Source organism: Salvia hispanica, chromosome 2 (assembly GCF_029641045.1).
Source record: "Salvia hispanica isolate PSC_SH4W2 chromosome 2, Shi_PSC_v1, whole genome shotgun sequence".
NCBI lineage: Eukaryota > Viridiplantae > Streptophyta > Magnoliopsida > Lamiales > Lamiaceae > Salvia > Salvia hispanica.
Window position 1 is genome coordinate 64,475,962 of NC_142693.1, and position 12,803 is coordinate 64,488,764.

At 31.7% G+C, this 12,803-nt stretch overlaps 2 protein-coding genes across 2 annotated transcripts; one reads left to right on the forward strand and one right to left on the reverse strand.

The window, feature by feature from the left end:
* Positions 1-609: 609 nt before the first annotated feature.
* On the reverse strand, positions 610-2,402 carry LOC148932928 (uncharacterized). Its single transcript, XM_089064405.1, has 4 exons — positions 2,160-2,402; positions 1,943-2,031; positions 1,181-1,288; positions 610-999 (listed from the first exon to the last, which is right to left on the reverse strand). The coding sequence occupies exons 1-4, from the start codon at positions 2,338-2,340 to the stop codon at positions 787-789; spliced, it is 591 nt and encodes a 196-aa protein (XP_088920531.1). The 5' UTR covers positions 2,341-2,402; the 3' UTR covers positions 610-786.
* Positions 2,403-4,632: 2,230 nt separating this feature from the next.
* On the forward strand, positions 4,633-5,770 carry LOC125210456 (uncharacterized). Its single transcript, XM_048110010.2, has one exon. The coding sequence runs from the start codon at positions 4,633-4,635 to the stop codon at positions 5,650-5,652; it is 1,020 nt and encodes a 339-aa protein (XP_047965967.2). The 3' UTR covers positions 5,653-5,770.
* The last annotated feature ends 7,033 nt before the right edge of the window (positions 5,771-12,803 follow it).

Here is a 12,803-nt window from a genome sequence, read left to right on the forward strand (position 1 = left end):
GTTATTTTAAATTCGTATATATTTCATCTCTATCCCATTTTATTTCAAACTAAGTTCTTTTCTAACTCACAATTTTCTCTTTAACATACAAATGTATCTCTATTACAAGCTCAATAATTATACAAGCACTTTCGCAACTTATATAAGCTCTTCAATATTTATTTTTTAATAAACTCTAAACAATTGTAAGTTCATTAAAATAAACTTAATTAAACACCCATTATATTTTGTCTAATCCACTAAATTGAACACTGTTGTTATCACCATGGTATATTTCAAAGAGTAGTTGCGAGCAAGTCCACCACGCATCCCATATTATGAAAGTCAAGATCTGACTTAATCTCAAAAATATGTCGAGGAAAATAAACTTCAAACCCTCAACCTCAAATTTCATAAATAACTAAGCATGTATTTAGGCGTCATACTACATACTACCATATTTCTTGTCTTCCCATAGAAGTCTCCCATTGAACCTTAAAATAGCCCTTTCATGTTCATTACTTTTCAATCATAAAAGAAACCAGTTTGGGAATGATGAAAAATATAAGACATTCACAATTAGCATCAATAATATATAAGATGTATGTTGTCTAGGTACTTGCAGCAAAGTAGAAACAAAATGACTTGAACAAAAATATCCTGAAACATTAGATAACTTTAGAGGATTTGAACAAAAAACATACTGAAACACTAAACAAAACTTTAGAAGAATACAAACAAAAATGTTGTCTTTAGATTACTCAAATATTCCTACCTAAAGTGGCTCCAGCCAATGTAATCAATCCATCACTTCTTTCTCCCTTTACTCTTTTTTGAAACAACAGTCCATCCATCCACAACTTGAGGAGCATCTTTCGTGCTACTTTCATCAGCCACAATATCAGTCAGATTGTGATCCGATTGGCACTGTGGTTGTGGAGCATCAACTTCCATTGCTGACATGTTGTTCTCTATAATTGCATCATCTTCATCACTGTCTTCCTCATCATCGCTGTTGGGCTGACAAAATAGAAATTGAAAGAGAGAAAAACTGAAGTTACTGATGTGAGTAACATGAGTAGACTATTCATCAATCCTATAACATACTAATTAACATGGATATGGCTAACCACACAAGTTATAATACTAAAACTTCTCCCGTTAACACAGAAACATAGGAGATAGATGGCAGCAGTCTTACCTGTCTAGTATAAGAAACACTTGGAACATTTGTTTCTCGCAGCTTCTTTATTGAGTCAAACTGACCTTCTAAACATTCTTCACGCATTAGCATAAATTTTTCTGCAACCTGCGCAAAAAAAATTCAAAGATAAAAAATGAAAATACGTCAATAGTATTTCATTGTAAGAATAAAAAAATGGAATATGGTGATTGACAAGTATGTATTCTAATAATCCTTCATCTTTGACCATGAAACAACTCAATCAAGTAGGTGATACTGATATCTATTGTTTGCAATCAATATTATTCAGAGTATAAATTGTGCATGATTGGAGTTTAGGAGTTTTTTTCTATTCCACAAGTGGAATCCCCAGTCTGGCATGGTGTTTATCATAGGAAGTGTTTTTTATGTCAAACTAGCTACACAAGGCAAGTGCCTGCTTCCATTTTGAATATTGGCTCGTTGCATATAATATGACTGTCTTAAGATAATAAGGTCAAGTGCAATAAGAGAATACAGAGAAGTATCAGATAGATGGCGATCCCAGTTCCTTATTTTCTAGTAATTTTCTCCTTAATTATATAATTTGAGTAGAAAATTTTTGCTTTAGTCTTCAATTTCCATCATACACACCAACATGGGATATAGGTTGGAGCATGAGAAGTTAGTAAGCCTTCACATTATCACATATGAATGGACATGAACTAATTAGGAGGAGTCAAATTTAGGGCAAATAGATGAAGATGAATAGATGAAGATGAATAGATGAAGATGATATACCTCCTCAACACTGCCGTCCTCAATATCAGTATTGAGAGAGTTCATGAATTCATAAAGTATATCCTCTACATCATCAATATACACTTGATCTGCACAACAATTACTAAAACAAACTTAGGTTTTTATACTTGAATGAATGCCATCTCAATAACACTCTGTTTTAGCATATGAATAGATATTAATTAAGCAGGTAGGTATGAGTTCAAGTGAGAAATACCTTTGGATTGAGTGAGGAAATTGAAGAGATTGTGGCCGAGCTGCTGCGATATCTGGAGAGTGTCGCGGCCACCCCACCCGTTTTCGATGGCCATCCGCAGTGCAGCCCACCGAGAAAGAACCATCTGAATTCCATCGCCGAATTGCGCCGCTGCCTCCGGAGTCATACGCTGGTTGTTCATCCTTCGAATTTTGCCCTTTTTTCTTCTTCTCTTCGAAATTGACACAGAAAAGGAAAATTGAGAGATTGAAGAAGTTGGATCGTGTTTATACTTTGTTTGGGCTACCCTCTTTATTTTAGTGTGGGCTCTTACACGATACTCAAAGGCCCAAAATATATTTTTTCATGATTTTATGAACAAACAATAAATCTATCGATACATTTATAAAATGCGAGTTTTGACTATATTTTGAATATTTGTGATGAGTTTTGGCTATATTTTGAATAATTGTAAATTTTGGGTAAAATTTTAAATATTTATAAATTTTGAATTTTGATTTTAATTTTACTCTATTTAATTTGTATCATTATACCGTGAATTCAGTCGTGATTATTTTGTAACTGCCAATTACTCATAATTATTGTATTAGTGATAATTCAATTTAAAAGTTTGACTCTTGCAAGCTATAGCATCCTCATACGTTTAACCATATTAATGTGGAAATCTATACATATATAAAATGCGAGTTTTAGCTTTATTTTGAATATTAATAAGTTTTGGATCGATTTTTTTAATATTTATAAATTTTGAGATCTAATTAAATTATGATTTTAATTTTGTAACTGCCAATCATGCTAATTACAAATCGTTACAAGTGACGAAAAATTATATATTTTTAAATTTAATTTAGTTTAAATGAGACGGTTACAATTTAGACTTCATGGGCCAAATGATGAAGAAATAACTGTGTCATTCAAATTTGGAAACTCATGCTCAAATTTTAATTTAATATGAAACGGTTAAGCCATTAACAAATTTTGTAACTCTATTTTATTAATTTTATCATTTATGATATTTTAATTCTATAATCTCTCGTGTCATTTTATGTCTATAAAAGGCATTGAGTTGTTGATAAATTACACACCAACAAAATCATTCTCCATTCTCTCTCAAGCTCTCAACATTTTATCGTACATTTTAAGAACATTGTATTGCTCGATTTTTGGAGCTCCGTCAAGTTCATCGGTGCCTAGCGTGTTTGAGATGTTATATACGTTAGGAGAAAGTCGTTTCATCTTTGGGGATAATACGTCAATCCAAGAGTACTAATGGTGATGTAATTTGTCTTGCTTAAAGAGAGTTTTCCTTGACTAGACTTAATAGTTCGATTATTTTATAATTTTCATTGTAATTTCCATTTCATTTACTGTTGTTTTTTTTCATTAGTTACCATAGTTAGAATACCGCGTTTTTATGATTCACGAATTTTATCGCAGTTTTTTTTTACAATTCTTAGAGAGGGAAGAATTGTAACATCCTTAACATGCATAGTTTCTATCTTCATCTTTACACAATTTATTATTTTTTGTATATTTATGTTATCATTAGCGCAATAATTATATTAAGTGGTATCATAGAAAATACTAATATTTTATCGGTTATGATGAATTAATAAATTCATGTATATATAAGTATATATGTATTTGCAATGACATAATTAAGCCTAGCAAAATCGAGTTAATCAAACAATGAGTTGTTCAAACAAAATAAAGCAATATGCTACCAAATTTTGGTTTACTAGGTATATAGTCGAGTATTTTATTAGGGAAGTATCTTGTTACAAAAAGAAAACTTGCAGTATTAAGAATAAATAATGTTTAAAAGTACAATAAATAAAGATAAACACTCCAACATTCAAAAAAGGGCTATCATTATACTTTATTAATATAATAATATTAATTCAAACAATTAATGTAATATTTTTTTGGTATAGTTTATTATTTGAATTATTTTAAGTCATAATTTTGGCGTTTTGAATATTATGAGATGTTGATTTATTATTTTGTTTCAAAAGTGATTTATATTATACGAAGGATTGGTTTAATGTATTTTTCAAAAGTGCCAACACTTGACATAGTCTTTCATTAGACTATGTTTATCGGTGGGGTGGTCGACCGCCACCTCACCCCACATTTAAAAAATAAAAAATAAAAAAAAAATAAAATGCATTTTTCATACCAGACCGCGGTCTCTCTCATGTCCAAAGCCAACCAGGTGGTCTCCATTCATCATCCAATGAGATTGTGCCAAATGGCACAATCTCGATATATATATACTTTTAAATTAATATATCTTTAATATAAAATATTATAAAATTATAAAAATTATATCAAAATTCATAATTTTTCTTCCTCTATAAATAGAGACCACATTTGCTATAGTTTGCACACAAAAAAAAATATCTCTTTCCTCCTCCTATAATCTTCTTGTTTGATAAAATTTCATATTTTTAAGCTTACTTTGTTGCTAACTATGGATGATGATGAGAATAATATATTCTCCGATTCCCCAAATTTCTATCCTTCCCAAAACTACAACCCTTCCCAAAATTTTAATCCTTCTCAAGATTATTTCCCTAGTTTTGATGATTTTCCAAATTCTGATCAATTCCAAAATTCATTTCAAAACCAACATTCAAGCCAAGCCATATCATCAACCAACTTGAGTGCTTCAAACACTCCGCATGATTGGAGTGAGCAAGAAGACATGTCATTAATGTCTGCTTATTGTTTCGTGAGCAGGGATGCAGTTGTTGGCACCAACCAAACTAATGCCCATCTATGGCAAAAGGTTCTTGATCAATATGAGGAAGCAAGAAAAGAAAATCCAGGAATGGGCCAACAAAGAAGTTTAGAGTCATTGAGACAACGCTACAAACGACTCAACACAAATGTCACAAAGTGGATTGGTGCATACAAAAAAGCGCATGATCGAGCTACGAGTGGCCAGTCTAAAGAGGACATTGAGAAAACCGCTCAACAACTGTATGGTAAGAGAAAATTTACTCACCATAAGGTGTTTGAGGAGGTGATGAGATACAATCCTAAGTGGGAATTGAAATTGAATAGTACTGGTTCAACGCGTTTCCAGCCAGATGAAGATAGTCTTGAAGAAAGTCGTGGGAGCTCAAAAAGGTCGAGGACTAGTGAGGAAGGAGGACCTCAAATTGACTCCATTCCTGAGAGTCGTTCTTCAACATTGCAACGTCCTACCGGAAGAGATCAAGCTAAGAGTAAGGCTAAAAGAAGAGGCAAAGAAGTTGCAACGTCTTCATATACAATCCCTAATGATTTCACTGCAGCACTGCGTGAAATGAGAGTTACACGTGAAAGGGAATGTGATATTCAAGAACGGAAGATCAAAGCAGCTAGTGATATTCAGGAACGGAACATCAAGGCAGCTATCCTTACTCCGCTGATGGCTAGGAGGGACTTAACTCCAGAAGAAGAAACGCTGAAACGCAATCTAATAGCAGAATTATTTGGGAATTGATCGTAGTTTATCTGTTTTCAATGTATGTTTCTTATTATGCAAATTTCAACTTCTGTTGCTTAGTGTGTAATCTTCAATTTCTGTTGCTTAGTATGTAATCTTTAATTTATGTTGCTTATGTAATTTCAGTTTATGTGATAAGCCCTTCAATCAAAGTATGACTACATGACATCACAAGTGGGGGTGGAATCTAATGACATCCCATGTGATCAAGAAAATCAAAGTATGATTACATGACAAGTCATTTCTATCACAAGTGGTGGTGGAATCCAATGATAACCCATTTGATCACGAAAACCAAAGTATGACTATATGACAAGTCATTTTCTATCAAGTGGTGGTGGAATCCAATGATAACCCATGTGATCACGAAAATCAAAGTATGACTACATGACAAGGCATTTTCTATCACAAGTAGTGGTAGAATCCAATGACAACTCATGTGATCACGAAAATCAAAGTATGATTACATGACAAGTCATTTTCTATCACAAGTGGTGGTGGAATCCAAGGACAACCCATGTGATCACAAATGATAGTAGTGGAATCCTATGCTCAACAAATTACTTCTATATATTTACTTATATGCTTCAAGAAAATTATACACAAATCCTCTCACGATTATTGAGCCAACTCTCCCTAAAAAATGTCATCAAGTTCTAATTTTGAAGCTTTCAATCTTCTTGAAGACAATGAATGGGAAGAAAAAATTGTTGAACAAAATCAGCAACTCGATCAACTAATCGAGGATATAGCTATTTGGCCAACAACCTTGCCTTCACAACCTACAACCCAGACGGCTAGAGCTAAAAGGAGATACATTGAAAGGAAACGCGAAGAGGGTCATGATACTATTTTCGAGCAATACTTTGCTGAAGATTCAATCTATCCTCCAGATATTTTTCGAACAAGGTATCGCATGCGAAAACCTTTGTTCGAAAAAATAATGAACAAGCTCATCGACACCGACAACTTTTTTGTGCAGAAGCGTGATGCTACCGGTCGACTTGGTATGTCTGCAATTCAGAAATGTACAGCAGCGATGAGGATGTTGGCCTACGGGGCGGCGGCCGACTTGCACGACGAATATTTGAGAATGAGCGCACAACTCATTCGCAAATCTCTCATCAAGTTCGTTGAAGGTGTAATCTCTAACTTCGGCAATGAGTACTTGCGAAAGCCCACCGAAGAAGACTTGGCAAGACTTCTGCATATTGGAGAACAACGTGGGTTTCCAGGCATGTTGGGTAGTATTGACTGCATGCATTGGGAATGGAAGAATTGTCCCACTGCATGGGCTGGACAATATGCCGGAAGAAGCGGGAATCCGACAATCATCTTGGAAGCAGTAGCATCTCAAGATTTGTGGATATGGCATGCTTTTTTTGGAACTCCAGGTTCGAGAAATGATATTAATGTGCTTGATCAATCTCCTGTTTTTGATGATATTTTGGAAGGTCGAGCACCGAAGGTCAATTACATAGTAAATGGCCACGAAAAAAATATGGGATATTATCTCACTGATGGCATATATCCTCAATGGGCGGCATTTGTCAAATCTATACCAGGTCCACAAACAATGAGGCACAAGTTGTTTGCTCGACATCAAGAGTCTGCGCGAAAAGATGTTGAGCGAGCTTTTGGTGTTTTGCAAGCTCGTTTTGCTTTTATCAAATGTCCATGTCTTATTTGGGATCGTGATATTATGGGGAAAATAATGATTGCTTGCATAATCTTGCACAATATGATAGTGGAAGACGAAAGAAGCACATATTCGAACTATTGTGATCCAGCAGAATTTATTCAAGATCGACTTGGACAAAGTAGTCGTGAGAATGAAGATGGAGATGCGAATGATGATTTCATATATTCTACGAATAGGATTGCGAGTCTAGCTTCTTACATGAAAAACAAAGCCCAACTTCAAAACAGAGAAGCTCACAAAGCTCTGCGAGACGATTTGGTTGAGCATATATGGGCAAAATTCGGCAATTGCAATTGAATGTCTAGTTTTCATCTTATGTATGAGCACCAATTATGTATTTTAAATTTCATATTTCAATTATTGTAATATATTTTTTTTTGTTTGTTTTTATAATTTTTAGTTTGTCATTTATTATGTTTTTCTATAAATTTACAATAATAAGTATTTCATGTATTAATAATATTATTAAAAAAAATATAAAAATAAATATATAATAGTATGGTTGGGTGGTTGGGGTGGTCATTGATAAACCATGAAAATGTGGGTGGTTGGGTTGGATGAATATTGATGATGTGGAAGATGATGTGGAGGAGATATAAATGAATTAAATATTGAAAAAGTGGTTGGTTGGGTTGGGTTGGGTGGTTGCTGATAAACATAGTCTCACACACACGACTAGTTTTATTATTCTAAATTTAATAAATTAAAATTGATATTCGTTATATAGACCGGACTTGAGTCTGAGAGGCGATCGAAGAACAAGGTGGGCCATGAGCCATGGCTTGGTGTTGAGGATGGAGCCTAAAAAAGAGAGTAGGAGCAGCAAGTTACTCCCTCTATCCGTCGTTAGAAGTCTCATTTCTTGGCGTTACGAATTTTAAGAAATGTTAAGAAAAATGGATAGAAAAAAGACAGTGAAATAGAAGTCTCACTTGTATATATTAGTTTTAAATAAAATGCGAGTTGAATGAGTTAGTGGAAGGTGGAACCCTATTACTATTTATAGTAAAAATAATATGGGACTCCTATTAGCGACGGACTAAAATGGTAAAACGAGACTCCTATTTGCGGACATAGGGAGTATACTACATTTGTCTGCGAATAGGAGTACCATTTTTTCATTTTAATCCGTCCGCAAATAGGAGACCATGTTCACTTTGACCATAAATGGTAGTAATAGGGTACACCTTCACTAACTCATTCCACACACGTTTCATTTAAAACTAATATATACAAATGGGTCCGTTATTCTACTAACTTTTTTCCATCCACTTTTCTTAACATATTTAAAACTCGTGCCGCCTATAAATAGGGCTCCTAATGACCGACGGAGGGTGTACCACGATAGCGGCACAACAATAATTTGAGTTAATAAAATGTGAGTAGAATTGGTTGGTGAAATGTGAGGTCTACTTACCATTTATGGTAAAAGTGAAATATGACTCTTATTATGGAATGGACAGAAATGACAAAATGTATTACACTTATTGTGGGACGGAAGTAGTACTCCCTCCGTCTCATTGAAGATGACCCACTTTCCTTTTTAGTTTGTCCCAGCCAAAATGACTCATTACTTAAAATAGAAACACCTTTATCTCTACTTTATTCCCTCTCTCTTACTTTACTCTCTTCTCTTAACACACAAAATACAATTGCATAAAATCCCGTGCCGCCGAAGGAAGGGGTCATCTTCCTTGGGATGGAGGGAGTATATTTTCAATATTCAGCTTGACAATGTTCTAGACATGAACAAATATTGTATCAAATCGCATAAACAAGTGTATATTTAATATGAAAGATAACTCATTTAAAAATAAAATTCTATTAATAAAAATGCTATTTTTATTTATAGAATTTCATCTTAATAATGCTATTTTTATTTATAGAATTTCATCTTTAGATCATTTCTAAGCCACCAAACATTTATTTGTGTGATCGACAATATGGATATGGGAAACGTGGATGTAGTGTTATGAAAAGGCAATGCTTGTCTTTCATCTAGAATCTAGATGGTAAAGCCATTCAAGGAGTACCTTATTTTTGCTTGTAACCATTCAAGTACCTTATTTTTGCTTGTAAAATAGACATTGCTTTGGGAAGATTTACATATCACAAATGTTCTTCTATCTTTAAGCTCTGTTGCATTATTCATTTAACAAAAATTAGAGTCAATTAGTTATTTATTTATTTGGAGTCAATTACATGTAGGGTGAACGTTGAATGTTTTTGATAGTGCCTATATATTTTATATTGCAAATTTAAAAGTTCGATAAGAATAATTTTGATGTATTTTTTTTATGATAGTAAGAACTTATTCATAACAATTCATACAAAATACCAAAATTCTCGATGATCCAAAGTAGTATGTAATGTTTTTGTAAAAAAGTTCGATCACATTAAAATTCAAATAATCCTAAAATCGTAGCATGAGATAAGATGAGAATAAAGTTTTTTCTTCTTTTACAAAAAGATGAATGTATGAATAAGATGAGAATATAAATATGCTATTTTTTTCACTTCAATTGACGGATAGCCAGCTCTAAATAAGAAAAAAATATGGATTCGTGAATTATTGAGGAAAAAAGTACATTCTTTTAATTAGAGTTGAATTGATGGATATTAAATTATTGTGAAGATAGGATTTTAGTAATAGAGACTTTAGCTGTTATTTGAGAATTAAGATAGTGATTAATTTATATTTAGTGAATGAACGGTAGAGAGTGATTTATTAATGTCAAATGGCACATCATATTAACTTTAATTTAAACTCACACTTTTAAATTGTTTTGCATTTTATAATTTTTCATTTGTCGGTTTACGTAATTAATTTTTCAAAAAAAAATTTAAAACTATGGAATAATGTTAATATTCGTGTATGCAACATATTGTTCGGAGAAAATTAATGGATCCTGTTACGACTCAATCATTGGACTGCAATTCCGATAATAAAATAGATAATTTATAAAGTCTAGAATATAATTATATTAAGACATGATCAGATATTAGTTACAAAAATGACGAATTTTGGCCAAGTTCTAGTATTTTTCATAAATTTTTAAATTAGTCCAAAATATCACAAATATTAGCTAAAATTTATGATTTTAGGAACCAATATTTTATGAGACTACCTTTAAATTTGAGATATGATAGAACTTATAAAATCATTACAGATCAGTGTTTTGAACATTTAGTAAGTTCCAATGATTGTGTAACACCTTTGATAAAATCGTTGAAGTTTAGGATTTGAAATTACACGAAAAATAAGTTACAAATTAAATCAGAAAGATAACTAATATTAAGAATTGAGATAAATTAAGTAAATTTCAAATGTTATGATAGAATTGATAAAATCATTGGAGATAAGGATTTTGAAAATACACCAAAAAAACTATCATTGTTTTACTTATAAACTATATTTTTAATTATTACCAAAATATAGTAATAAGGGAGAAATATGCCATTTCAAAACACTTGGATTTTATTAACCGAATAAATCCCATCAATTTATTTATTTCGTCCTTTTCCCACTTCGTTTATTAAGATCAGATATAATTTGATAAGGCGTGATTATACATAGTTGGAGTTGGTAAATTCCCACTGGAAATCAAACACCACAAGCAAAAGGTGTGAATGTGGTGCAATGTATGATGAAGATAGAGTGATTTTATGTACTCTGTTTAATTAATTGTTTGTCCTAAGTTTTCTATTCATGCATATCTAACACGCTAACGACGCTTGGTAATAAATTATTACTATGTTAATTGCAATTATAATAAGGTTATTATGATGTGCAAAAATCATAGAGTTTAACAGTAGCTTAATCAAATACATCATTTCTTTCTATGTCTCACTTATTTGATCAATTTTGCATTCAAATTCATAACATTTTAAAAAAAATATTTTTAAGAAATGGAGAGAGTCAAACAATTCATATTTGTCCTAAACTCTGAAAATCTATGAAAATATTTCACAGCTTCCTCGCCAAAGTTTATTTCAAAATTAAAACATATATTAAACACAACTTCAAAATTTTAAGGAATTCCAAAAATATCTATAGTTATCTCAACTTCTTGAAGTGGATTAAGACAAAAGGAAATGTCAAGATCGATAAATAAATTAGCCATATGATTATAGCTCTATCATGCAATAAATTCTTAATTCTCTAATTTAATTAATTGAATAATAATAGCAATTTTAAAAGCCATAATTTTAACATAAACATACTGAAAATATTTCTGAAATATTCAAAATTGTTCCCTGTCCGACCATGAAGCTTCTCTAGTGAAGATGATTTAAAGGTATATGTTAGTGATACATAAGTTTGCATTATTTTGTAGAAAAATATATGTATATTTTAATTCGAAAAAGGAAAAGGAATTTTATGATAAAAAAATTTCCTATGTTTGTGGGAGTTTTCAACCTTATTCGTTTTGATTGAAAAGTTTATAACAAGAAAAATTTAAAATGAATACAGTTGAATTTAGTTTAGGGCCAAGTAATTTTAATGTCCCTATCATTCATTCATTAGTTAATTTATTTATTTTAAATTAAAGTGAAATAGAAAATGCTATATTTTCCTATTTGCCACTAATTTGTCCATTTCTTTGCATATCATCCAATTAAAGAGCGTACCACAAATTGACTCATACTCGAAAATGGACACATCCTTATTTCTTTTTCCACAACGAAAGAAATAAAAAATAAATATCCAAAATCTAATCAATAAAAATAAATAGGCCCCCACAATGCCAAGACCGACTTATTGATATGTTTTTAAAGCTATTAATTGAGTAAAAATAGGATAAAGTTTGTAAATATCTGTAAAAACAATAGTGGCTCTAAAGAATATGTTTTGTACATTAATCAATTGATTTAAAATGAATGCTTTAGTTTACCTAACAATAATTGCTTCTCATTTTCATCAAGCTTATTAGCATGCATTTGCACTAAACTCCATACAAGAAATTAGCAAAGTTAAACTAGCTTAGTTCCTATTTACTTTTCAATAAAGTAGTATACAGTGAAAAGGTGATTTCCAGGTCAGAAACCTTAAAAATGGCCTATTTTCATGACCAAGATTCTCAAAAAAATTAATTACATAAAAATCAAAACCATTTCATTAACTTTTATCCTTCAATTTTAAGCTAACGAACAAAGTATACTACTACCATGAATTCGTGATTTAAAAAAATCATGACTCTATACCGAAGGCATGGATTGATTCCTTGGCCAAATATATAAAAATCAAAAACCAATTTATTAACTTTTATCCATTAATTTGAAGTTAACGAGCTGAGTATACTATCACGATTTAAAAATTATGGCTCCGTACTCAAAGGCCGAGATCGTAACGGTCAAGAATAGACGAATCTCATGCTACTCGATGACACTCTTTGAGTTAATAATCCAAATATTATAAAAATAAAATTAAAATGGAAAATAAATT